This window comes from Scyliorhinus canicula, chromosome 7, assembly GCF_902713615.1.
Source record: "Scyliorhinus canicula chromosome 7, sScyCan1.1, whole genome shotgun sequence".
Taxonomy (NCBI): Eukaryota; Metazoa; Chordata; class Chondrichthyes; order Carcharhiniformes; family Scyliorhinidae; genus Scyliorhinus; species Scyliorhinus canicula.
Window position 1 is genome coordinate 198878218 of NC_052152.1, and position 23774 is coordinate 198901991.

Sequence of the window (23774 nt, forward strand, 5' to 3'; positions counted from 1 at the left end):
CACATGCTATTTCATATATCTTTTTTAACTTTTATTTTTGGACTTGTTTTTGTATGTATGTTGCATTTCATTATTTTCTTCTTTTGTTTTAGTAGCTAATAAACTTGTTCTTTAACTCAAGAAAGCCTGGTTATATTGGCTCCTTTTAAAACATAAGTGCATCTAGGTTGGGAAAACCTATCCACAAGGGAAGGTATCCTGTTTAAATTGATCTTGTTATGATTAATTGAAGGGGTTATAAAGATGGGGTTCCAGTTCATTCCCTCCCCTGCCAGCCCCCCACCCAGGAGCATAATCGTTCAGGGGTAATCTGTCAGGAATCCTAAATTTAGGCTTCTGCTGAGCGCGTTCCCATAGAGGGAACAATGGGTAGCAAATTGGGGTCCTCGCCTGGGTAGCAAATTGGGGTCCTTGCCTGTGCACCCGTCCTAACACAGACAAAATAATTTTGGGGAGGAAAATAACACAAAGTTAACCGGTGCATTGATTTTTTTTTTTCATCACTCCCCCTGATATTGCTGAAAAGAGAAGTGTTGCCAAACCTTTTCATCTTGCACTCATCAGGACAAATGCAGACATTTCAAATGAATGTGACAATTTATGCTCCAGGAAAAAAAGGCGTTGATTATTTGGCATATCAACACTAATTGAATATATTCCTTTTGTTCACAGGGTCTGAGTCCCTGCCTATGAATGAATGTTGCTTCTAAATGAGTCATGTTACGAGCTTAATTTATTACGTTAAATTGGCTGTTAGCGGAGCTATTATTGCACTCCAGATTGTTCAGCAAATGCTGCCCAATCGCGGAATCGCACCAGATGTTTTGTTGTGCAAGCCCAGCTGGCTGAGAATGGTCTGAGCTGTGCTGTTACAAACAACCAAAGTGACGCTTTTGATTTGATCAGTCAGTCACTGGGACATACGGCCAACGTAGCTGGCATCGCACTGGCCCTGAAATTCATACACCGCATTTCTCAATTGTGTGGCAGGCGGAATGTCTTTTGGACTAGCGGCAGATTCCTGGTAGTGAAAAACGGCACTCGCTTAGACACTACATAGTGGCAGTGTGAAATGGTTCGTTAACCTTTTCAAAATTTGAGATACTTTGGGCTGGATTCTCCGTTGGCGGGATCCTCCGTTTCGCCGGCAGCGCACTCACGCCTGTGGATTTCCTGATGGCGTGGGGTTGCCCACAATGGGAAACACCATTGGCCGGCTGCCTGGATGGAGGATCCGGCGGGGGGGGGGGGGGGGGGGGGGGGCCGCACTGGAAAACAGGTGTGGCAGGATGGAGAATCCCGCCCCTTGTCTTTCCTGGGTAATTGGAATGCAGATAGCTTTTGGTAGCATGTCTGTTTTCAGCAGTGTCCATTGGTCTTTGAAGTTTTTAAAGTGTGCGTGTCTGTTTTTCTCTTCCTATTTCAGCTGTCAGACGATTGATAATTGCTTTAATAGTTTTGCTTTATCAATGCAGAAATATTCGTGTAATAAGGAGACAGACTCTGGACATATACGAGAGAGGGTCCTTGGACAATGAGAAACGACTTTTTGTGTGAGTGTTTTTAGCATTTCCTGTGTGTGTTGTAAAGGAGGGACTCGAATCAACTGTCTGCAGCACATCTTAGCAGCAATAATTCACTTTACTCTTGATGCATGTCTGATGTGTTATAGCTGGATTTTTATCTGGGGCAAATACTCAACCTTTTAGGAGTTTTAGTTTTCTCTCTCCTCCATAAAACGCGGGCTTTGGATTTGGTTTGACATAATCTATGGGACTAGGTTCGATTTCCATAAGGTAATGATGTCTAACCTGAACATTAAAGATGTAAATAGATTTGTAATAATGACTGTCCATAATGTGTTGATGTTTAGGGATGGATATGAAATTGCAGTTGCTTACTTTCGCACTGGGTACAATCCAGAGGATTACCACAATGATGATGTGAGTGCACAATTCATTTTTGCTTTCCGTTGACTCTTGCTGAGCAGCCAAGCCAATAGTAACAAATACATTCAGAGCAACTAACCCTGCACAGACCAGAGTTCAGATGTAGGACATCCTTGGTTTATATAGTACCAATTGTCACTGAATAAATACACTGAGCTGTGCACTGGATGGGAGCAGAGGGGTGGAAGGAAAGCCCCCTTTTTAGACTTCAGTCAAATGTAACCTTGATCAGGAAACGTTGGTGATTTCTTTTTGCTTCACCCGTGTCTGTCACATGGCGATTTTACCATCTACTGGAGGGCCCCAGAACATTGCTCTAGGCATGTGGTTTACCAGACAGGGGCTGGTTTAGCTCACCAGGCTAAATCGCTGGCTTTTAAAGCAGACCAAGCAGGCCAGCAGCACGGTTCGATTCCCGTACCAGCCTCCCCGGACAGGCGCCGGAATGTGGCGACTAGGGGCTTTTCACAGTAACTTCATTGAAGCCTACTCGTGACAATAAGCGATTTTCATTTCATTTTCATTTCAGTTCAGTGACCTATACCACTATGCCACAAATAATCAGGTGAACTGCGCCTGCCACAGGAGATTTATTTCAGAATTCAATTTCAAATTTGTCCATTTGCCATGATGAGATCCGAACCTGGAACCCCAGAGCATTACTTCAGGTTTAACCATCTATCATGGTGAGATCGGAACCTGGAACCTTTAGCGTTATTCCAGGTTTAACCATCTATCATGGTGAGATCGGAACCTGGAACCTTTAGCGTTATTCCAGGTTTAACAATCTATCATGGTGAGATCGGAACCTGGAACCTTTAGCGTTACTCCAGGATTAACAATCTATCATGGTGAGATCAGAACCTGGAACCTTTAGCATTACTCCAGGATTAACAATCTATCATGGTGAGATCCGAATCTGGAACCCCCAGAGCGTTGCTTCAGTTTTGTGGTTTACCAGTTCACCGCCGATTTTAGAACGCTGACTGGGGACTTTCCTGTCCTGTGTACCCTGTTAATTGGGAAGTTATGTCAGATAATAGCACAGACGGAGACCCCCTTCGTGTCTGCGCAGGTTCTTTGAAAAAGCTATCCAATAGGACCACTTCCACTTGATTTTTCCCTGATTCTGATTCTTTTCCCCTCCCTGTAGGCATTTATTTATTCTTTTGAAAGCTACTTATTGAATCTACTTCCAGCTATCTTCAAGCAGTGCTTTCCAGATTATAACCCATTGAGTATAAACATTACTATCTCATTTATGGTTCTTTTGTTGAATATCTTAAAATATGGAATGCAATTTGGGCCCTAAGGGCAAAGTTAAGCTATAAAATAACATCAAAAATTACCCTGGACCCAATCCTGGCGGACATACTCTTGTGGATTCCATATAATTGCCAGTAATAATAATAATCTTTATTAGTGTCACAAGCACCAGGGTCCCAGGTTCAATTCCCGCTTGGGTCCCTGTGTGTGCGGAGTCTGCACGTTCTCCCTATGTCTGCTTGGGTTTCCTCCCATAAGTCCCTAAAGACGTGCTGTTTAGTGAATTGGACATTCTGAATTCTCCCTTGGTGTAGCCGAACAGGCGCCGGAATGTGGCGACTAGGGGATTTTCACACTAACTTCACTGCAGTGTTAATGTAAACCTACTTGTGACAATAAAAAGATTATTATATTATTAAGTAGCATTACATTAACACTGCAATGAAGTTACTGTGAAAATCCCCTAGTCGCCCCACTCTGGCGAATATTCAGAAACTCCACACGGAGGGTGACCCAAGGCCGGGATCGAATCCGGGTCCTCGATGCCGTGAGGCAGCAGTGCTAACCACTGCACCACCGTGCTGCCCCATACCTTCCTGAAATTACACAACGTTTTGGCCTCAACTACTTTTTGTGCCAGTAAATTACACAGAGTCAACACTCTCCGGGTTATGAAATTTTTCCTCACCTCAGCCCTAAAAGGTTTACCCCGTATATTCAATCTATGACCCCTTGTTCTGGACTCCCCTACCTTCAGGAACATTCTGAATGTACCCTGTCTAATCCTGTTAGAATTGTATAAATTTCTTTCAGGTTCTCTCTCTCTCTCTCTCTCTCTCTCTCTCTCTCTCTCTCTCTCTCTCTCTCTCTCTCTCTCTCTCTCTCTCTCTCTCTCTCTCTCTCTCTCCCCCCCCCCCACCCACCCAACTCTTCTAAACCCCAATGAATATCATCCTAACCAACTTGATCTCTCCTCATATGACGGTCCCGCCATCCCAGGAATCAGCCTGGTAAATCTTCGCTGCACTTCCTCCATAGCAAGAACATCCTTCTTCAGATAAGGACACCAAAACTGCACACAATACTCCAGGTGTGGCCTCACCAATGCCCTATACAATTGCAGTAAAACATATTTATTTCTATACTTAAATCCTCTCACTATGAAGGCCAACATACCATTTGCCTCCTTTACCTCCTGCCATACCTGCGCACTTACTTTCAGCAACTGATGCACGAGGACACCAAAGTCTGGCTGAGTATCCACCTCTCTCAATTTACACCCATTCAAATAATAATCTGCCTTCCTATTTTTGCTACCAAAGCGGATAATCCCATATTTATCCACATTATACTGCATTTGCCATGCATGTGCCCACTCACCCAGCCTGTCCAAATCCTGGTGAGGCATCTCTGCATCCTCCTCACAGCTCACCCTCCCACTAAATTTATATGATCTGCAAATTTGGAGGTAATACACTTAGTCCAAATCATTAATATATAATGTGAACAGTTGGGGTCCTGGCACAGATCCCTGTGGTTACCCCACTAGACACTGCCTGCCAATCAGAAAAGACCCATTTATTCCAACCTTTTGCTTCCTGTCTGCTAACCATCCATTTATCAATCTCAAGACACTGCCCGTAATCCCATGCGCTTTAACTTTACATATCAATAGGGCGCGGTGGTTAGCACTGGGACTACGGCGCTGAAGACCCGGGTTCGAATCTCGGCCTTGGGTCACTGTCCGTGTGGAGTTTGCACATTCTCCCCGTGTTTGTGTCGGTTTCACCCCCACAACCCAAAGATGTGCAGGTTAGATGGATTGGCCGACGCTAAATTGCTCCTAAATTGGAAAAAAAATTATTGGGTACTCCAAATTTATTTTTTAAAAAGAAGAAAAAATACTTTACATATTAATTTGCTATGTGAGACCAGATCTAAAGTGATCTTGCGAGATGTTGTGATGTAAATCCTGCCTATTGTGGATGGGATCACTTTGTGGCAAATCTGTATATTAGAGCGCGACATCTAGTCTCACTTTAATGTGCAGATTCTCAAGGTACCCAAGGTCTGAGATCTATCCCCTTTGTCTCGGATACCTCAGGCGAGCGTCGTTCAGTACTGTTCTCCACAAACAGGGACTAGGCGGAACAGCACTTGTGGGGATCTCCCAAGGGATCGGAGGCCCCCAGGTGCATGCCTTTTGGCAGGGTGTTACCCTGACACTGCGGGTGTTACACCTGGACACACTGGCAGTGCCACCTGGGTGCTGGCCTGGCGCTACCAGTTTGCCACTTGCCAATCTGGCACTTTTTGTGTGCTGGTGATCGGGCCCTGTGCAGGTGTTGGTGGGGGTGCGGCAGGGGGATGGGACCCTCCCGTAGCACACTTGGGCTTGGTGGGAGGTTGGGGATGGCAGGGGGGCCTTGGAGATTGGGATGTCATTTAGAAGCGGCACCCCAATCTCGCCATACTGAGAATTCCGGTGAGCGGAGCTCCTCTACGCGGGGCTCTGTGTGGCCTCGGCCGCACGTTCTCTGCTGAAGCCTCTCATTTAACGTGACCGGCGTTTTATAGCCATGTGTATCTCAACGCTGCAAGTGCCGGGAAACATCTGGCTAAATGCGCTCACTGTGGGACTTTGTTCACATTTAGCTGAACCACATCCCAAATGAGAACAAAGAAAAATTCAGCACAGGAACAGGCCCTTCGGCCCTCCAAGCCTGTGCCGGCCATACTGCCCATCTAAACTAAAATCTTCTACACTTCCTGGGTCCGTATCCCTCTATTCCCATCCTATTCATGTATTTAAAATCTTCAAGGAAATGTCTACACAGAATGGAGGAAGCAAAATCATTAAATTATTTAAACAGCAATTCAGCAGGGTTCTGAGGGGAATGAAGAGTTGTTCTGTATGTATGAAATAGGATGGACCAAATGGACCAACCTCATCCTTCAATGTATTGTGTAACCTTTTGTAAAATAGATCAACTGAACCTCCTTGTGGCCCGAATCTGCCTGGTTTAGTTGATGCAAAATATGACCCCTGAGAGCAGGAAGTAATGTTAGTGAGCGGGTAGTGCATGTCTTACACAGGATAAGGAATGTTTGTGAGCGGGTAGTGCATGTCTTACACAGGATAAGTAATGTTTGTGAGCGGATAGTGCGTGTCTTACACAGGATTAATGGTAATATTGCGCCATGTTGAAAGACGATCGCTGCCCATTTGACTTTTTGTTCCTCCTTTGCTACAGTGCTGGGTTGCACGATTGTTGATTGAGCGTTCCAAAGCTATTAAATGTCCGGATATTGCCACTCACCTTGTGGGAACCAAGAAAATACAACAGGAGCTTGCACGCAGTGGAATGGTGGAGAAGTTCTTAACCGACTGCCCAAAGTCCGCTGAGCGAATCCGTGCTACTTTCGTCGGCCTGTACAGCATCGATGAGGTAAAGATAGATGCACTTTACAGCTTCAAAATGCTCCAGTTGGTTGCTCTCCTGTGGAGTGGGGTGGCCAGATGCACAGATAGTAAATGGTGCCATGCACTGGGGTTTGGGCTGTGGTTAAAGAAAGCTGGCTTTGCAATGAGAGGTTTACTGTACAAAATGTAGCCACACACAGTGAAACCAGGACCCTTGACTTAACTTTTCCATTCACTGCAACACTTTCCATATTGATCAGAGCTTTCCATCAATTGTGACACTGAAATATTCCTGTTAATCTCATGTTAAAATGTAAATGTTTCCTGTTTACATTAAGGGAGGTTGTATTAATATAGAGTAGGAATTGATGCCTGAGAATTGTTTCTTTACAGTGCTGGTTGAAGTATTGACTAGCTGGCCCATGCATAAGAACCGGAGCAGTCCTTTCAGCCTGTTCGGTATCTGACCTTCCATAGATTATGGATAACCAGCATTGTAACTCCATTTACTTGTGATGCTTTTATGTCCCTGAATACCCTCCTTGAACTAAACCCTGTTACAGCATTGAAATCTGGAAGAATCACATGGCAGGATTTACCTGCTGTTCACGCTGGCGGGAAATTCCGGTATCCCGTACGGGTCTCCCGGAGACGAGGGGTTCAGTCAATGGCGGGATTGGACGATCCCGCTGGCGGGCCACCGCCCTCGCCAGAAAACGCGAGGTGGGGTGCTCGGAAAATCCTGCCCATAAGATCTCTACAGTGCAGAAGGAGGCCATTCAGCCCATTGAGTCTGCACCGATCCTCCGAAAGAGCACCCTGACCAGGCTTCCACCCTATCCCTGAAACCCCGTAACCAGACCTAACCCGCACAACCCTGGACACTAAGGGGCAGGTGATCATGGCCAATCCATCTAACCTGCACGTCTTTTGGATTGTGGGAGGAAACCGGAGCACCCGGAGGAAACCCACGCAGACACCGGGAGAAGTGCAGACTCTGCATAGACAGTGACCCAGCGGGGAATCAAACCTGGGATCCTGGCGCTGTGAAGCCACAGTGCTATCCACTTGTGCAACCGTGCAGCCCGTGTAGTAAGACCATGACATTGTGGTGTTGTCACTTGACTAGTAATCCAGACACCGAGGGTAATTTGTTGGCAACCTGGATTCGAGTCCCACTCTGGCAAATGGCAAAATTTGAAATTTTCTGAAAGTTTTTTTTTAATTTAAAGTGGCCAATTTTTTTTTCAATTTTTAAAAAATTTAGACTACCCAATTATTTTCATTCCAATTGAGGGGCAATTTAGCGTGGCCAATCCACCTACCCTGCACATCTTTGGGTTGTGGGCTGAAACCCACGCAGACACGGGACGAATGTGCAAACTCCACACGGACAGTGACCCAGGGTCGGGATTCGAACCCGTGTCCTCAGTGCTGTAGTCAGCAGTGCTAACCACTGTGCCACGTGCCGCCCTAAATGATACTCGGTTAAGGAGACCCAAGGACATCTCTGGACCTCAAAGAAAGGAATTGACACTCGTGGTAGAATTGTTGGGAGGAAAAGGCGGAGGAGCTAGCATTCACAAGTGCAGCTACTGGAAATCAGTGTGTGTTCCTAAAACCCAACTCCACCCTGAGCGAGTGCTTCAGGAGCGGTAGGAATGGAGGAGGAAATGAGAGGATAAGGAAGAGGGGACACTTTGTGAAGCACGTTGTTATATTCACCTGATCAGTACACTAAGCGTGAAGATCAAACTGGGTTTTCTCGCAGTGACAAATTGAAGAAAATTAACCCACAAGAAAGCAAATGGCCTTCCACTGTAAACGATTAATAATCTGACTTGGACTTTCTCTGTGTTGACAGGGTCCTGAGGGTGATGAAATAATAAAGAAAGCAGTGGAAGACCCCGAAGCCTTTGTGCTGAAACCACAGAGGGAGGGAGGAGGTACAATGATGCTGCATTCTGGTTGGAAATTCAAGGACAAATTGTCCTCTTGTATTTGGGTATAAAGGTCACCTGAACATAGAACATTAGAACATTACAGCGCAGTACAGGCCCTTCGGCCCACGATGTTGCGCCTTCCTGTGAAACCCCTCTAAAGTCCCTCTACACTATTCCCTTATCGTCCATATGCCTATCCAATGACTCCACTACTGTTGCAGGCAGGGCATTCCATGCCCTTACTACTCTGAGTAAAGAACCTACCTCTGACATCTGTCCTATATCTATCTCCCTCTATTTAAAGCTATGTCCCCTCGTGCTGGACATCAGCATCCGAGGAAAAAGGCTCTCACTGTCCACCCTATCTAATCCTCTGATCATCTTGTATGCCTCAATTAAGTCACCTCTTAACCTTCTCTCTAACGAAAACACCCTCAAGTCCTTCAGCCTTTCCTCATATGATCTTCCCTCCATACCAGGCAACATTCCTGTAAATCTCCTCTGTACCCTTTCCAATGCTTCCACATCCTTCCTATAATGTGGCGACCAGAACTGCACACAATACTCCAAATGCGGCCGCACCAGAGTTTTGTACAACAGCAACATGGCCTCATGGCTCCGAAACTCAATTCCTCTACCAATAAAAGCTAACACACCGTACGCCTTCTTAACAACCCTCTCAACCTGGGTGGCAACTTTCAGGGATCTATGTACATGGACACCGAGATCTCTCTGCTCGTCCACACTACCAAGAATCTTACCATTAGCCCAGTACTCTGCCTTTCTGTTATTCCTTCCAAAATGAATCACCTCACACTTTTCTGCATTAAACTCCATTTGCCACCTATCAGCCCAGCTCTGCAGCTTATCTATGTCCCTCTGTAACTTGTAACATCCTTCTGCACTGTCCACAACTCCACCGACTTTAGTGTCATCTGCAAATTTACTCACCCATCCTTCTACGCCCTCCTCCAGGTCATTTATAAAAATGACAAACAGCAACGGCCCCAAAACAGATCCTTGTGGTACACCACTAGTAACTGGACACCAGTCAGAGCATTTCCCATCAACCACCACTCTTTGTCTTCTATCAGCTAGCCAATTTCTGATCCAAACTGCTAAATCACCCTGAATCCCATACCTCTGTATTTTCTGCAATAGCCTACCGTGGGGAACCTTATCAAATGCTTTACTGAAGTCCATATACACCACATCAACTGCATTACCCTCATCCGCCTGTTTGGTCACCTTCTCGAAGAACTCAATGAGGTTTGTGAGGCACGACCTACCCTTCACAAAACCATGTTGACTATCTCTAATCAAATTATTCCTTTGCAGGTGATTATACATCCTATCTCTTATAAACCTTTCCAAGACTTTTCCCACAACAGAAGTAAGGCTCACTGGCCTATAGTTACCGGGGTTATCTCTACTCCCCTTCTTGTACAAGGGGACAACATTTGCTATCCTCCAGTCCTCTGGCACTATTCCTGTAGACAAAGATGACTTAAAGATCAAAGCCAAAGGCTCAGCAATCTCCTCCCTAGCTTCCCAGAGAATCCTAGGATAAATCCCATCCGGCCCAGGGGACTTAGCTATTTTCACACCTTCCAGAAATGCTAACACCTCCTCCTTATGAATCGCAAGCCCTTCTAGTCTAGTAGCCTGTATCTCAGTATTCTCCTCGACAACTTTGTCTTTTTCCTGTGTAAATACTGACGAAAAATACTCATTTAGCACCTCTCCTATCTCCTCGGACTCTACGCACAACTTCCCACTACTGTCCTTGACTGGCCCTACTCTTACCTTAGTCATTCTTTTATTCCTGACATACCTATAGAAAGCTTTCGGGTTATCCTTGATCCTACCTGCCAAAGTCTTCTCATGTCCTCGCTTGGCTCTTCTTAGCTCTCTCTTTAGAGCCTTCCTAGCTAACTTGTAACTCTCAAGCGACCCAACTGAACCATCACGTCTCATCTTCACATAAGCCTCCTTCTTCCTCTTGACAAGTGATTCAACTGCTTTAGTAACCCATGGTTCCCTCACTCGACCACTTCCTCCCTGCCTAACAGGTACATACTTATCAAGGACACGCAGTAGCTGTTCCTTGAACATGCTCCACATTTCCATTGTGTCCATCCCCTGCAGTTTTCCTCTCCAGGCGATGCATCCTTAGTCTTGCCTCATCGCATCATAATTGCCTTTCCCCCAGCAATAACTCTTGCCCTGCGGTTTATACCTATCCCTTTCCATCGCTAAAGTAAACGTAATCGAATTGTGGTCACTATCACCAAAATGCTCACCTACCTCCAAATCTAACACCTGTCCTGGTTCATTACCCAGTACCAAATCCAATATGGCCTCGCCTCTTGTTGGCCTATCTACATACTGCATCAGGAAACCCTCCTGCACACATTGGACAAAAACGGATCCATCTAAAGTACTCGAACTATAGTGTTTCCAGTCAATATTTGGAAAGTTAAAGTCCCCCATAACAACTACCCTTTTATTTTCGCTCCTATCCAGAATCATCTTTGCAATCCTTTCCTCTACATCTCTGGAACTTTTCGGAGGCCTATAGAAAAGCCCTAACAGGGTGACCTCTCCTTTCCTGTTTCTTAACTCAGCCCATACTACCTCAGTATTCGAGTCCTCATCAAATATCCTCTCAGCCACCGTAATACTGTCCTTGACTAACAATGCCACCCCTCCCCCTCTCTTACCACCTTCCCTGAACTTACTGAAATATCTAAACCCCTGCACCTGCAACAACCATTCCTCGCCCTGCTCTATCCATGTCTCCGAAATGGCCACAACATCGAAGTCCCAGGTACTAACCCATGTCGCAAGCTCACCCACCTTATTCCGGATGCTCCTGGCATTGAAGTAGACGCACTTTAGACCACCTTCCTTCCTGCCGGTACACTCCTGCAACTTTGAAACCTTACTCATGACCTCACTACTCTCAGCTTCCTGTGTACTGGAGCTACAATTCAGGTTCCCAATCCCCTGCTGAACTAGTTTAAACCCTCCCAAAGAGCATTAGCAAACCTCCCCCCGAGGATATTAGTACCCCTCTGGTCCAGGTGTAGACCATCCCGTTTGTAGAGGTCCCACCTACCCCAGAATGAGCCCCAATTGTCCAGGAATCTGAAACCCTCCCTCCTGTACCATCCCTGCAGCCACGTGTTCAACTGCTCTCTCTCCCTATTCCTCGACTCGCTAGCATGTGGCATGGGTAACAACCCAGAGATAATAACTCTGTTTGTTCTAGCTCTAAGTTTCCACCCTAGCTCCCTGAATTCCTGCCTTACATCCCTATCTCTTTTCCTACCTATGTCGTTGGTACCTATGTGGACCACGACTTGGGGGTGCTCTCAATCCCCCTTAAGGATCCCGAAAACACGATCTGAGACATCGCGGACCCTGGCACGTGGGAGGCAACACACCAACCGCGAGTCTCTCTCGTTCCCACAGAATCTCCTATCTATCCCCCTAACTATGGAGTCTCCAATGACTAATGTTCTACTCCTTTCCCCCCTTCCCTTCTGAGCAACAGGGACAAACTCTGTGCCAGAGACCTGTACCCGATGGCTGACCCCTGGTAAGTCTCCCCCCCCCCCCCCCCCCCCCAACAGTATCCAAAGCAGTATACCTGACTGCTTACCCCAGCCCCTCTCGCCGTCACCCATCTATCTTTATTCTTTGGCGTAATTACTTCCCTGAAGCTTCTATCTATGACCCCCTCTGCCTCCCGAATGATCCGAAGTTCATCCAGCTCCAGCTCCAGTTCCCTAACACGGTTTTTGAGGAGCTGGAGTTGGGTGCACTTCCCACAGATGTAATCAGCAGGGACACTGACGGCGTCCCTCACCTCAAACATTCTGCAGGAGGAGCATTGTATTGCCTTCCCTGACATCACCTCTAGATTTAAAAAAAACAAGAAAAAGAAAGGAAGAGCTTACCTGATATTCCCTCAAACCCTGCTTCCGCTGAAAGGTAAGCAAATTTAAAGGCACTCACTCACCTTCACGACAGGCCCCTGCTCCCGCTTCCCAACGACCATGGGTTTTTTTTGGTTAGAGGAGGAGGTAGGGGGGGAAACACTGACGAAGTGTTTCGGGTTTAACTGTCGTTTGACAACAGCCCCTCCACAAACCACCTTCAAATTAGGCTGACCGCACTGCACGTATGCAAATTTCCCCGGAACAGCCAATCAGTAGCTCTGCTCTGCTGCCCTCTGCTGGATTAAACTGAGAGCGTAAAATGCTCGGTTTGATTTTACCACCATCGCCCTGTCGGTGGGAAGTATCAGAAATAATTTATTTCTTCAAAGTGCCAGATGTCAGCTGGGGCTCAGTGGCAGCACAACCGAGTCAGAAGATTGGGAGTTCAAATCCCACTCCAGGGACTCGAGCACAAAATCCAAACTGAGACTTCAGTGCATTACTGAGAGAGTGCTGCACTGCTGGAGGTGCTGTCTTTCAGTTAGGACATTGAGCTAAAGTCAGTCTATCCTCTGGGGTGGAGCTAACAAGTCCTGCGGCCTCCTCAAAAGAACCTTCACACATCATGCCTTAAAGGCTCAAAGTAACTTCTTAAACCTCTCCACCGTTTATAGCTTCCCCCCTCTCAACATTAGCATGCACCATTAAAGTAATAAAACAGCTTGTATTAATGCACATCTTTGTCAAAGCACCTCAAAAGTATTTCACAAGTGATTATTAAACAAAATTTGAAAATGAGCCACACTGGGACAGGTGTGACAGGTAGACCGGAAAGAGTGGCTGAAAAGAAAAGTGTCATGTGAGTGTCCCTTTAAGAAAGGTTTTTGTCTGGTCTTCAGTGATATCATTGTGTGGGTGGAGCTGGGCTGTGGCACTGGGATTTTCTTTTTGTTTCACTTTCACATTTGGCTGCTGTGGATTCAGACAGAGCAGGCTTTTTTTGGCCTGCCTCTCTCTCTCTCTCTCTCCATTTTAAAAGCTGTTTTCAGACTACTTGGTAACTTAAAAGAGATAATTACTTTCTGGAAGGAATTCAGGTCTGCTGTTTGAAAACGGGAACAGAGTATCAATAACAGGTCTTACCCAGTAAGGGTGCTATGTCTTTTCGTCCGACGTCATTTCGTCCAACGACACTTCGTCCACGTCTTTTCGTCCAACGTCTTTTTGTCCGCCCGTCTTTTGGTCCAACGTCATTTTGTCCGGTGATTTTTTTCGTCAAAGATTTTTTGTGACTTTTTACGTGTTTTTGCTGGATGATTTTTTTTGTCAAAGACTTTTTGTAACTTGACTTTTAGTAACTTGCTTAGTAGCACCACTCCACTTTAACTTTTGTACATGGAAATCTTCTCTAATGCACATAATATACAATAAAGGATCTTTATTACCGGCCTCTTTCCTTTAACGAGCCTCGTTAAAGGATAGTTATTATCGTTCTCTCGTTAAAGGATAGTTATTATCGTTCTCTCCCCTTTAACGAGCCTCGTTAAAGGATCCCACAGCGAAAATTGATTTCTTGAGGAATGTTGCTCACAATTTACATCAATTTTAAGTAATTTCGGGAATTCATCAGTAGTAAACTTTTAGATCTTTTTAACTGCATTTTTAGATTTTTTAACTTTTTAACTGCATTTTTAAGCTTGTATTTTACTTGAATTTCATCAATTACTTGCATTTTAGCAATTAAATTCACTTGCTGTATTGTGCCTGCTTTCTATCAATTAAATGCTTTTATACGGAGTTGATTTGCAATTGGTTAATTGGACGAAGTGACGTTGGACCAAAAGACGGGCGGACAAAAAGACGTTGGACGAAAAGACGTGGACGAAGTGTCGTTGGACGAAATGACGTCGGACGAAAAGACGCGACACGCCCAGTAAGAGTGCTGTGTGCTGGGCCACACCTTTGAAAAGGGATTTCTGGTTTTACTTGGATTTTGTTATTAAATTGGAACAGTTAAGGGGGGATTCATTAAGGGTTATGCATAGATTACTGTAGCTGTTTGGGGTTTTATGATAGTAGTTGATAAAAATTCTTGCTGTGTGTTTATACAAATGTTAACTAAATTCTTAGAATACAGCTTTTTTTTTATTATAAGCGCCTAAGAAGTCTGTTGAATAACACCTGAAAGGCAGACTCTTCTGCTCACCCTAGCTAAATTCAATAAACAGTTAAAGATCAGATGAACTCCGTAATGTACTTTGGAGTTTTCTAAACACAGGCCCATAACAAGAAGTGACTAGATTTATGGAGGGAATTCCAGAGTTTCGGACCTCGACAGCTGAAGGTGCAGCTGCCGGTTGTAGCGATGTGGAAATCCGTGAAGTGGGCACGGCAGGAATTAGAAGAGCTGCAGAGATCCTGGAGGATTATGCTGTTGGTGGAGAGGTTGGGAGGGACAAGATCATGGGTGAAATTGATTAAAGTGGAGGCAATGCCAGACTGGGAGCCAGTGTAAATCAGTGAGAATAGGTCTGAATGGGACTCGGTGAGTGTTTACGGCACAGGCATACAGAGTTCTGGGAATCCCAAGTTGCTTTGCAATGGTGAAAATAATCAACAGCGAGTGGAAGCCTTAGTGGTGAAAACAGCGGCAGCAGTGATGGCAACTGAAGCCTTGCAAAGAATAGCAGGGTGGCAGGGAGTATGAGGTCTTTGGTAAGGTTGGGGACTGAGATCTCAAGGTTCTGAGAGTGGTTAAAGGTGGAGAGAACAGAGGATGTATGGGATTTGAAGAGAAAAGAATGTGTTCGGTAACATGGGACTGGTCACGGCTACAGAGCCAAGTCACGGCTCCAGGATCCCAGGTTCGATTCCCGCTTGGGTCACTGTCTGTGCGGAGTGTCTGAGTGGGTTTTCTCCGGGTGCTCCGGTTTCCTCCCACAGTCAAAGATGTGCAGGTTAGGTGGATTGGACATGCTAAATTGCCCTTAGTGTCCAAAAAGGTTAGGTTGGGTGGGATTACTGGGTTACGGGGTGAGGGTGTGGGCTTAGGTAGGGTGCTCTTTCCAAGGACGGTGTAGATTCGATGGGCCGAATCGCCTCCTTCTGCACTGTAAATTCTATGATTCTAACCCCGGAGGAGATTGGCACATGGGGGACAAGGAACCTTCAAATAAATGCAGAGGGATTATGAAGTGGGGTGGGCACTGAAGGAATGGAATTTAATGCTAGAATATGAAATTTGAAGCTCGTTTCACCCTGAACGTGCAGATTATTGGTCTGGGGAAGTTGACAGAGAGTGTTGTTAATTGAACAGACTTTGACCAGGGATGAACAAAGGATGTTTTATTCTGGTCGATGTGTTGATTGGGAATCTCGTCGGCCCAGGACCTGGCAGCAAGTTAAACATGGTGCTGGTCGAGGAGTTATCCACAGTGAAGTGACATTGGGTTTTCACAGCATGGAAATCAGGGATGTGCAGGGACCAAGAACAAATTTTTAGACTATATCTGATATCAGACATGACCAGAGATGGACTGCTCTCAGTCTACCTCTTCATCCATGCCTCCACCCTGAGTTCTTCCACATTCATTTCTCATCTAAATCGGTGAAACCTCCTGGGGTTTTACTCCATGTCAAAGGGCAGCTAAATGCATGTTGCCCCTTTCCTACGATTAAACCGTTAGTTGACGGAGGCTGAGAGTCTTTTTCTTGCCAGAATTCCTGCGTGTTTATTCCTTGTATTTGCCTTTCTGTCAGGAAACAATATTTTCGGAGAGGAGCTCAAGCAGCTGCTTGGAAACATTAAGGATGGACCAAAGCGATCAGCCTATATCCTGATGGACAGGATCAAACCGCAGACAGTGAAGAATTACTTACTGCACCCAGGATCAGCATTGAAATTGTCAGAGTGCGTGGTTGAGTTGGGAGTGTTTGGGGTCTACGTCAGGTGAGTAGAGGTCTTGATCTTCTAATTACTGTCCCACCTTTTATGGTGTTTCCCCCACGCATTGCCCTCACTCCTACTTTCTGCTGAAGGTGTGCTGACTTAGTTGATCGTACTGTGAGTCCCAGCTTTTTTCACAAGACGGTATTCCGATCCTGGACCAGACCCCAATTTATATGAGGAAACCTGATGAGACCCCAACATTTTTCTTCAATTTGTAAAACTGTAAAGAAAAGAATACTTTGCTCCAGCAGTGAATCCACAAGCAAATAGGGATATGGTGTATTAAAGTGAACTTTAGTATGAAAATGTTTTTTTTTAATTAAGTTTTCATATTTCATATCCAACAAATTATAAATTCTACATGATCAGAAAAAAACACGCAAAAAACAACACATATGAAAATGAAAATCGCTTATTGTCACGAGTAGGCGTCAGTGAAGTTACTGTGAAAAGCCCCTAGTCGCCACATTCTGGCGCCTGTTCGGGGAGGCTGTTACAGGAATCGAACCGCGCTGCTGGCCTGCCTTGGTCTGCTTTCAAAGCCAGCGATTTAGCCCAGTGTGCTAAACAGCCCCTTATATTTACATGCTAGCAACTTCATAACAACCACTGTGACCGTGACCTTCCTTTAACCGGAATACATATTTTACATTGCCCATTATGGCCGACACACATATTTACAGGTGTTTATATACAATTTTGTTTCACCCAGGAGGTGAATACTGGCCCAAACCCAAATGGTTCCAGTTACCTCTTGAGGTACTTCCATTCCACCCTGTCAAAGGCCTCGGTGTACAGCCGCAGATGTTGCGAAGGCTTTGTTCATCTTTTCTGTCCCAGCGACTAGTCTGCGGCTCCTCTCTTTTAACCTGAGCTATTTCCCTTGTCGTACTGTCCCACAAAGGAGTCGACATTTTCAGCAGACTAAGGGACGATGTGGGGGAGATGAGAAGGAAAATATAATGTGTGATGGTGAGAACCGATTTTGTGTGTTGTTTGATTCGTTTTTGTTAGTCTTCGTTAACTCCCTCTTTGTGCTTCTATCTTGTAGGAAGTGTCGGAAGTTGGTCATGAATGAAAGCCCTGGCCACCTGCTTCGCACAAAGAGCACGGAGTTTGCAGACGGAGGTGTGTCTGCTGGAGTGGCAGTCCTGGACACACCCTATCTTATCTGAACGACAGATTTCCTGAAGTGTATGGCCTAGTGTGTGTGTGCAGTGTGCAGCAGTAAAATTACAGGGTTCCAAGTGAAACGTTTTGCTTTTGCCCCTCTCCCCACATCCTCGTGCTTGAGCTAGGTTAGGTAAGCCGGTGGGGGGGTGGGGGGGGCAAGGGGAAGCAGGGAAGATATACAAAGGCGTAGGGTATTCATCACCAAACTTTTAGTGAAGCGTTCATCACTTTCCAGTTACGGACTAAAAGGACCAAGAGAATGAAGACAGTCCAAAGCTGAAGAATAAGTTCCTGCAGTTGTTTACTGGGTTTTCGGCATCAGAATAGAATAAAATAATAATTGAGATAATGTTAATTTGTAAGTGTGTCTCATCCCCACGTACATCATTGGGAGTTTCCATAATGCATGAGTTGTCTTTTCCTCAAAGAGAGCAGTGGGGCGGGTGTAAAAGCTGAATATAAATTGTGAGTGAGTGATTCATCAGTCTCTCTTCCTTCTGATGTGTTTTGCCTAATTTCTGTGGGAGAAATAGCTGGCTGATGGTGTCCCAATGCTCCGTCTCCCAGCCTGCATTTGACTTGATCTTAAACATTTCTCATGTCACGTCAAATCTACTGGTGGCTACTCACTAAAGATTCTGCAGTCTGATGATATATTGGGAGCACAGCCAGGTCTGGCTGTCACAGCTCTGGTATCTATAATGTGACCTACCAGCAGACTCATCCATTTTTCAGTAAATCCTTAATCCTTGTGGCTCAACATTCATACAGCCGAGGTAACCCGGTCTAAAGTGATTATTCAAGCCATTTTTTTTCATGCTCAAACAACTGAATTAACCAATAATTTAAAGTTAGTGACTCAAGTCACACGGCAAAGTGTTCTGATTAAACATCAACTTTGTCAATATGGCATTGTAAGGTGAAGTCGATTGGAAATTGTACATCCAGCTAAATATGTGCCAGTGTGCTGCTGTCCAGTCAGCTGTGGAAGTTGAAGTCTCTCTTGTATTCATCCACTATGGTGGCTGATACATAAAGGCTTAAAAATGCATGGAAGGATCAAAGTGGGTGAAGGTAAAAACAGAAGAGACAAAGACTGAAGTCTGGCTTGCAAAGCTTCTGGTAGCCGCATGATGCAAGGCTGTTTTGTTTCTCACATTGAATGTTTTGAGCAGCATCCCGTTCACTAATTCTGTAAAGATGTAGCAATTAGTCAGATACCCCATCATTGACCTGGGACATGGTCAACTTCACTTATTTAAATGCAATTATGCTGCTGACTGCTCCCCTTCACCTCTGGGTTCCAGTTCATGACCATCAAAACTCAGACCGCAATGCAAAAGTGGCCACAGATTATAACCGTGCATTCTTAAAAGTATTTTCATTATAGCCAATTCATAGCATCATCGAGTACAGAGCAGGCTTGAGGGGGCGAATGGCCTACTCCTATTTCTCATGTAGGAGGAACCCATTCAGCCTGTTGTATTTATCCAATTCCCTTTTGAAACTGACTATTGAATCTGCTTCCACCACCTGTCCAGGCCATGCATTCTAGATCATACCAGCTTCCTCTCCTCATCTCCCTTCTGCTTCTTGGCCAATTACTTGAATTCTGCCTCCACTGGTTACTGACTCTCAGTGGTGAGGGCTTCTCCTCATTTACTCTCTCTCAACCCCTCGTAATTCTGGTAACCTCTATGAAATCTTTCCTGCTCAAAGGAGAATATCTGCAGCTTCTGTAATCTCCCCACAAAACTAAAGTCCCTCGTTTATGAGACCGTTCCAGTAAATCTTCTCTGCATCCTCTCCAAGGCCTTGACATCCTTCCCAAGACAGCTTGCTCAATGTGTCCTTCCACCTTCAAATGTTAAACCTCCAATTCCCTCTGTACCTGCGTCCTTTTAAACTGTTTATGGAAAGAAATTTTAAACAATTTTCCCTTCTCGTAAAGTCATTGACAGGCTGGAGTTTGGTTCTCCGGGCACCAGTAACCCTCGATTACTCAACTCAAGTGACCAGCCTGTTGCATGGTGCAGGAGACTGCATTAAAGCTAAACCTAATCTCTCACAGTATATTCATAGACTCTTGAGCTAAGGTCATTTGTGTAGAAACTCTCGATGTAACGTTTTTTTCAGTCTCCCTGTGATACAGCTCAGTTGTCGCTCCCCTGTGCTCGTTGAGGCGAGATTAGCTAATCTAGCACACTACAGCAATTGAACCTGTGACCTTGTTTATATCACTGTTATCCAATGCCTCTTCACCTCACCATCAGCGCTTCACCCACTGCTTCCTCCTCCCCAGTGTTTATCTATTTTCCTCCGAAATGCATCTCCGCTAGTTTCTAACAGTGAAGCCCAGATTGGTTGATGTGAGTGAATGAGTGAAGTCGATATGGTTCCATTGCAGTTTCACAACTGCCCCGATTTAGTTCCCATCCGAGTACTGCGTTAGTGCCCAGAACATGTGATCTGAGTGGATTCACCCACTTCCAGGCTTCACCTGCCTTTCCTCCACAGGATGGCAGCAGTGTGATGAGACGAGAGTTTCTGGCTGCTGAATGCACTCTGGTATCCGGGTGTCTTCCTCTATTACCTTGAGGTGGATGGAGATTGTTGGGGGGGAAGGAAGGAGAGAGTGGCCGGCAACATTACCTATTTACCTCATCAAAAATCATACATACCCTCCGCTGTTTTTAAATGAAGTGAAGATTGGCAACTTTAGTAATGTTTCTGAGAAGCACGAGGCATGGGTTCAGATAAATTGTTACTATCAGCATTGTGTACCCCCATAGACCCATCCTGGTTACTGCCAAACCTGTTTATCAATCACAGAGCAATGTCACAGTTGCCTCGCAGTGAAAAAGAGAGAAAATAATGAATTAACAGGGCGAGTGTCAGATGTGCCATACTGTTCTACCATTCTGAACTTCAGATAAAATTGGTTCTTGTTTTTTATGTTTTATTGCAATGTATCATGACCGTGTTTCAAACTACTTAGTTTGGTGTGAAGCCCACTGGAACATCCTGACGTTGTGAAAGGTGCTAGGTAAATGCAAGTTGTTTTTGCACTCTGCTGGATTCTGCCAGTGCTTTCCTGTTGTGTACTGCACTTCTGGGATGGCATATTAATTGGGGACGTTGCTTTATTTCTGCGCCGTTTCCACCGATATTTCACTGCTGCATCACTGGCCTTCTGCCAGTAAATGAGAATTTAAAATCGTGCTGCTCCAATTCTTTATCATCTATGTTCCTGTCAAACTTCCCTTGTGTGTGGGACAAAATCAGACAGAAATGTGCTTTCTGAAATTTCAATTAAAAAAAAAGAATTGTAATTTTGATCAAACTTGCTCTCTTGCCATATAAAGTAGTTTAATAACTAGATGCTGCCTCTGAAAATCCTAATCGAGACCAAACTGGAACCCTGTGCATGGATGACGCAGAGTAAATGGCGTAGTCTTCACTGTTTCAGATTCTCTCTATGGAAAATGTTGGATATTTTGTATATGAAAAAATTGTTCTAGACTTATTAATAAATACATCATTGATTTACAATCTCTTGTTTATTTTGTGCTTTGCAAAGTGTTATGGGCTAGGGTTTAGAGACCACCAAAGTATATCATGGAGTTCACCTGACCCACAACATTTAATAGATTTTGGTTATGGGGAGTACAAGGCCCACTTTACAGGTGTGATGCAACGGAGATCTAAAGTACTTTTAACACAAAACAATGTTTATTCTATGAATCCAGTTAACATTTTATAAACCCACAGTAAACATCTTAGCAACTACCAGCACTGATAACCGCCTCAGATACAGCACTTTATAGGTAACCCTTAGTAACTTTCCTAACAACATCCATAAGCCAAAACACTTTAACAAAGACAGTAGGTTTGAATTCTCTACAGAGAACAGTTATCACTTTTAAATTATCAATTGATCTAAACACTTTGTTTAACATACAGAGAGAGATAGACCAGTATACATCTGCTTGAATGCAGCTCTTCAACTGAGAACAAAACTAAAACACAGCCAAAGAGAGCTTCCAGCTCAAAACAAAAGTAAAAGGCAGAATCACATTCCAGCTCCAGCCACACAATGACATCACTGCAGCCATTTGAGAAAACACATTTTTCTTAAAGGGACTCTTGCATGACAAAAGTCATAAGTGAGAGCAAGGTGTTTGACAAAGTCCCATCTGGCAGATTGGTCAAGAAAGTGAAAGCCCACTACAGGGAGAAAGGGCAATGTGGCAAACTGGATTAAAAAGTTGGCTTCGTAACAGGAAACAAAGGGTAATGGTCAATGGCTGCCCTTGCAATTGGAAAGTTGTTCCAAGTGATGTTCCGCAGGGCTCGGTGTTGAGACCCTTACTGTTTGTGTTATATATTAACTGGCACAGTGGTTGCAGCGCCAGGGACCCGGGTTCAATTCTGGCCTCGGGTGACTGTGTGGAGTTTGCACTTTCTCCCTTGTCTGCGTGGGTTTCCTCCCACAGTCCACAAATGTGCAGGTTAGGTGAATTGGGCATGCTAAATTGCCCCTTAGTCTCTGAAAGGCATGTTTGCGGGGATGGGATGGAAGTGTGGGGTGCTCTTTCCCAAAGCCGGTGCTCACTCGATGGGCTGAATGGCCTCCTTCTGCCTTGTAGGGATTCTATGAAACTGGTGTGTGTCTAGTTATTTTTCTAATTCCTAATCGAGCACACTGGGGCATAAAGTTCCAGGGAAGCTTAGTGCAATGAATCTCGATTCTAAACTATTTTATTAGCTTTTCATCTGGGTCAAGCACTTTGAAGAAAGTTCTTTATCTGATTGAATGGACAATTCAAATTTTATATTAAGGCTAAACTAAACATATTTTGTCAGGGTGGTTGGGGAAAGCAGAGTGATGATGGTATCATAGTAATGTCACTGGACTAGTAATCCAAGGATCCAGGCTAGTATCCAAGTGCATGGGTTTGAATCCCACCACGGCAGCTGGTGGAATTTAAGTTATGTCAAAGTCTGAAATTAAAAAGCTAGCTTCGGTAATAGAGACCATGAAACGATAATAAAAATCCATCGTAAAGTCCGAAGCGTATTCTCCCCGTGTCTGCGTGGGTCCCACCCCCAAATCCCAAAGATGTGCAGGGTAAGTAGATTGGCCATGCTCAATTGCCCCTTAATTGGGGAAAAAAAGAATTGGGTACTTTAAATTTTGTAAAAGTAAATTTAAAAAATAAAGTCAGAGCGGGAATGTTTACTGATGATTTGTTCACCATTCACAGCTCCTTCGATACTGAAGCAGTTCTTGCCCATTTGCAGCAAGACCTGGACAACGTTCAGGGTTGGACTGATAAGTGGCAAGTATCATTCAAGCCACACAAGTGCCAGGCAATGACCATCTCCAATGAGAGAATCTCCCCTTGACATTCAATGGCATTACCAATGCTGATCCATCTGTGCCTTCTGGTTCTCCATCTTCCACCAATGGGGACAAACTCTCTCCAGTTACTCTGCAATGATGGTTTAGGAAACCGCTATTATAGTTCCTCTCAACCTTCTCCCAAGGAGAATGGTCCCAACTTCTCCAATCTACCCAAGTAACTGACGTCCTTCATCCCTGGAACCATTCTTGTGCAGGTGAGATGAATGAGAAAAACGTGTGATTCTTTTAAATTCATTCAGGGGATGTGGTGTTGCTGGCTGGGCCAGAACTAATCGCCCAATCCCTAATTGTCCTTGGACACTTAAGAGTCAACCACCAGGTAGGGATGGCAAATTTCCTTCCCTACAGGACATCAGCCACCAGATGGGTTTTTCCAAGGATGCTCATCCTCAAACTTTTCAGTCCAGATTTTTAATGAGTTCAAATTTCAGAGGGTGGCCTAAGACACTACCCCTGAGGAACTGCTGCCATGATGTCTTAAAACTGGGATGGTTGACCAACAACCACAACCATCTTCCTTTGTGCCAGGTCTTCTTGAACCATTGGTTAGCACTGCTGCCTCACGGCGCCGAGGTCCCAGGTTCGATCCCGGCTCTGGGTCACTGTCCGTGTGGAGTTTGCACATTCTCCCCGTGTTTGCGTGGGTTTCACCCCCGCAACCCAAAAGATATGCAGGTTAGGTGGATTGACCACAC

General features: G+C 44.9%; 1 protein-coding gene across 1 annotated transcript in view; it reads left to right on the forward strand.

The window, feature by feature from the left end:
- The window catches only part of gss (glutathione synthetase), a 65925-nt gene extending 44722 nt beyond the window's left edge, over window positions 1–21203 (forward strand). Inside the window, exons 8-13 of the mRNA XM_038803682.1 lie at window positions 1476–1553; window positions 1874–1943; window positions 6470–6664; window positions 8504–8585; window positions 16289–16478; window positions 17530–21203. Of these exons, the coding sequence (XP_038659610.1) occupies window positions 1476–1553; window positions 1874–1943; window positions 6470–6664; window positions 8504–8585; window positions 16289–16478; window positions 17530–17653 (739 nt within the window). The 3' untranslated portion in view covers window positions 17654–21203. The remainder of the gene's footprint in view (window positions 1–1475; window positions 1554–1873; window positions 1944–6469; window positions 6665–8503; window positions 8586–16288; window positions 16479–17529) is intronic.
- The last annotated feature ends 2571 nt before the right edge of the window (window positions 21204–23774 follow it).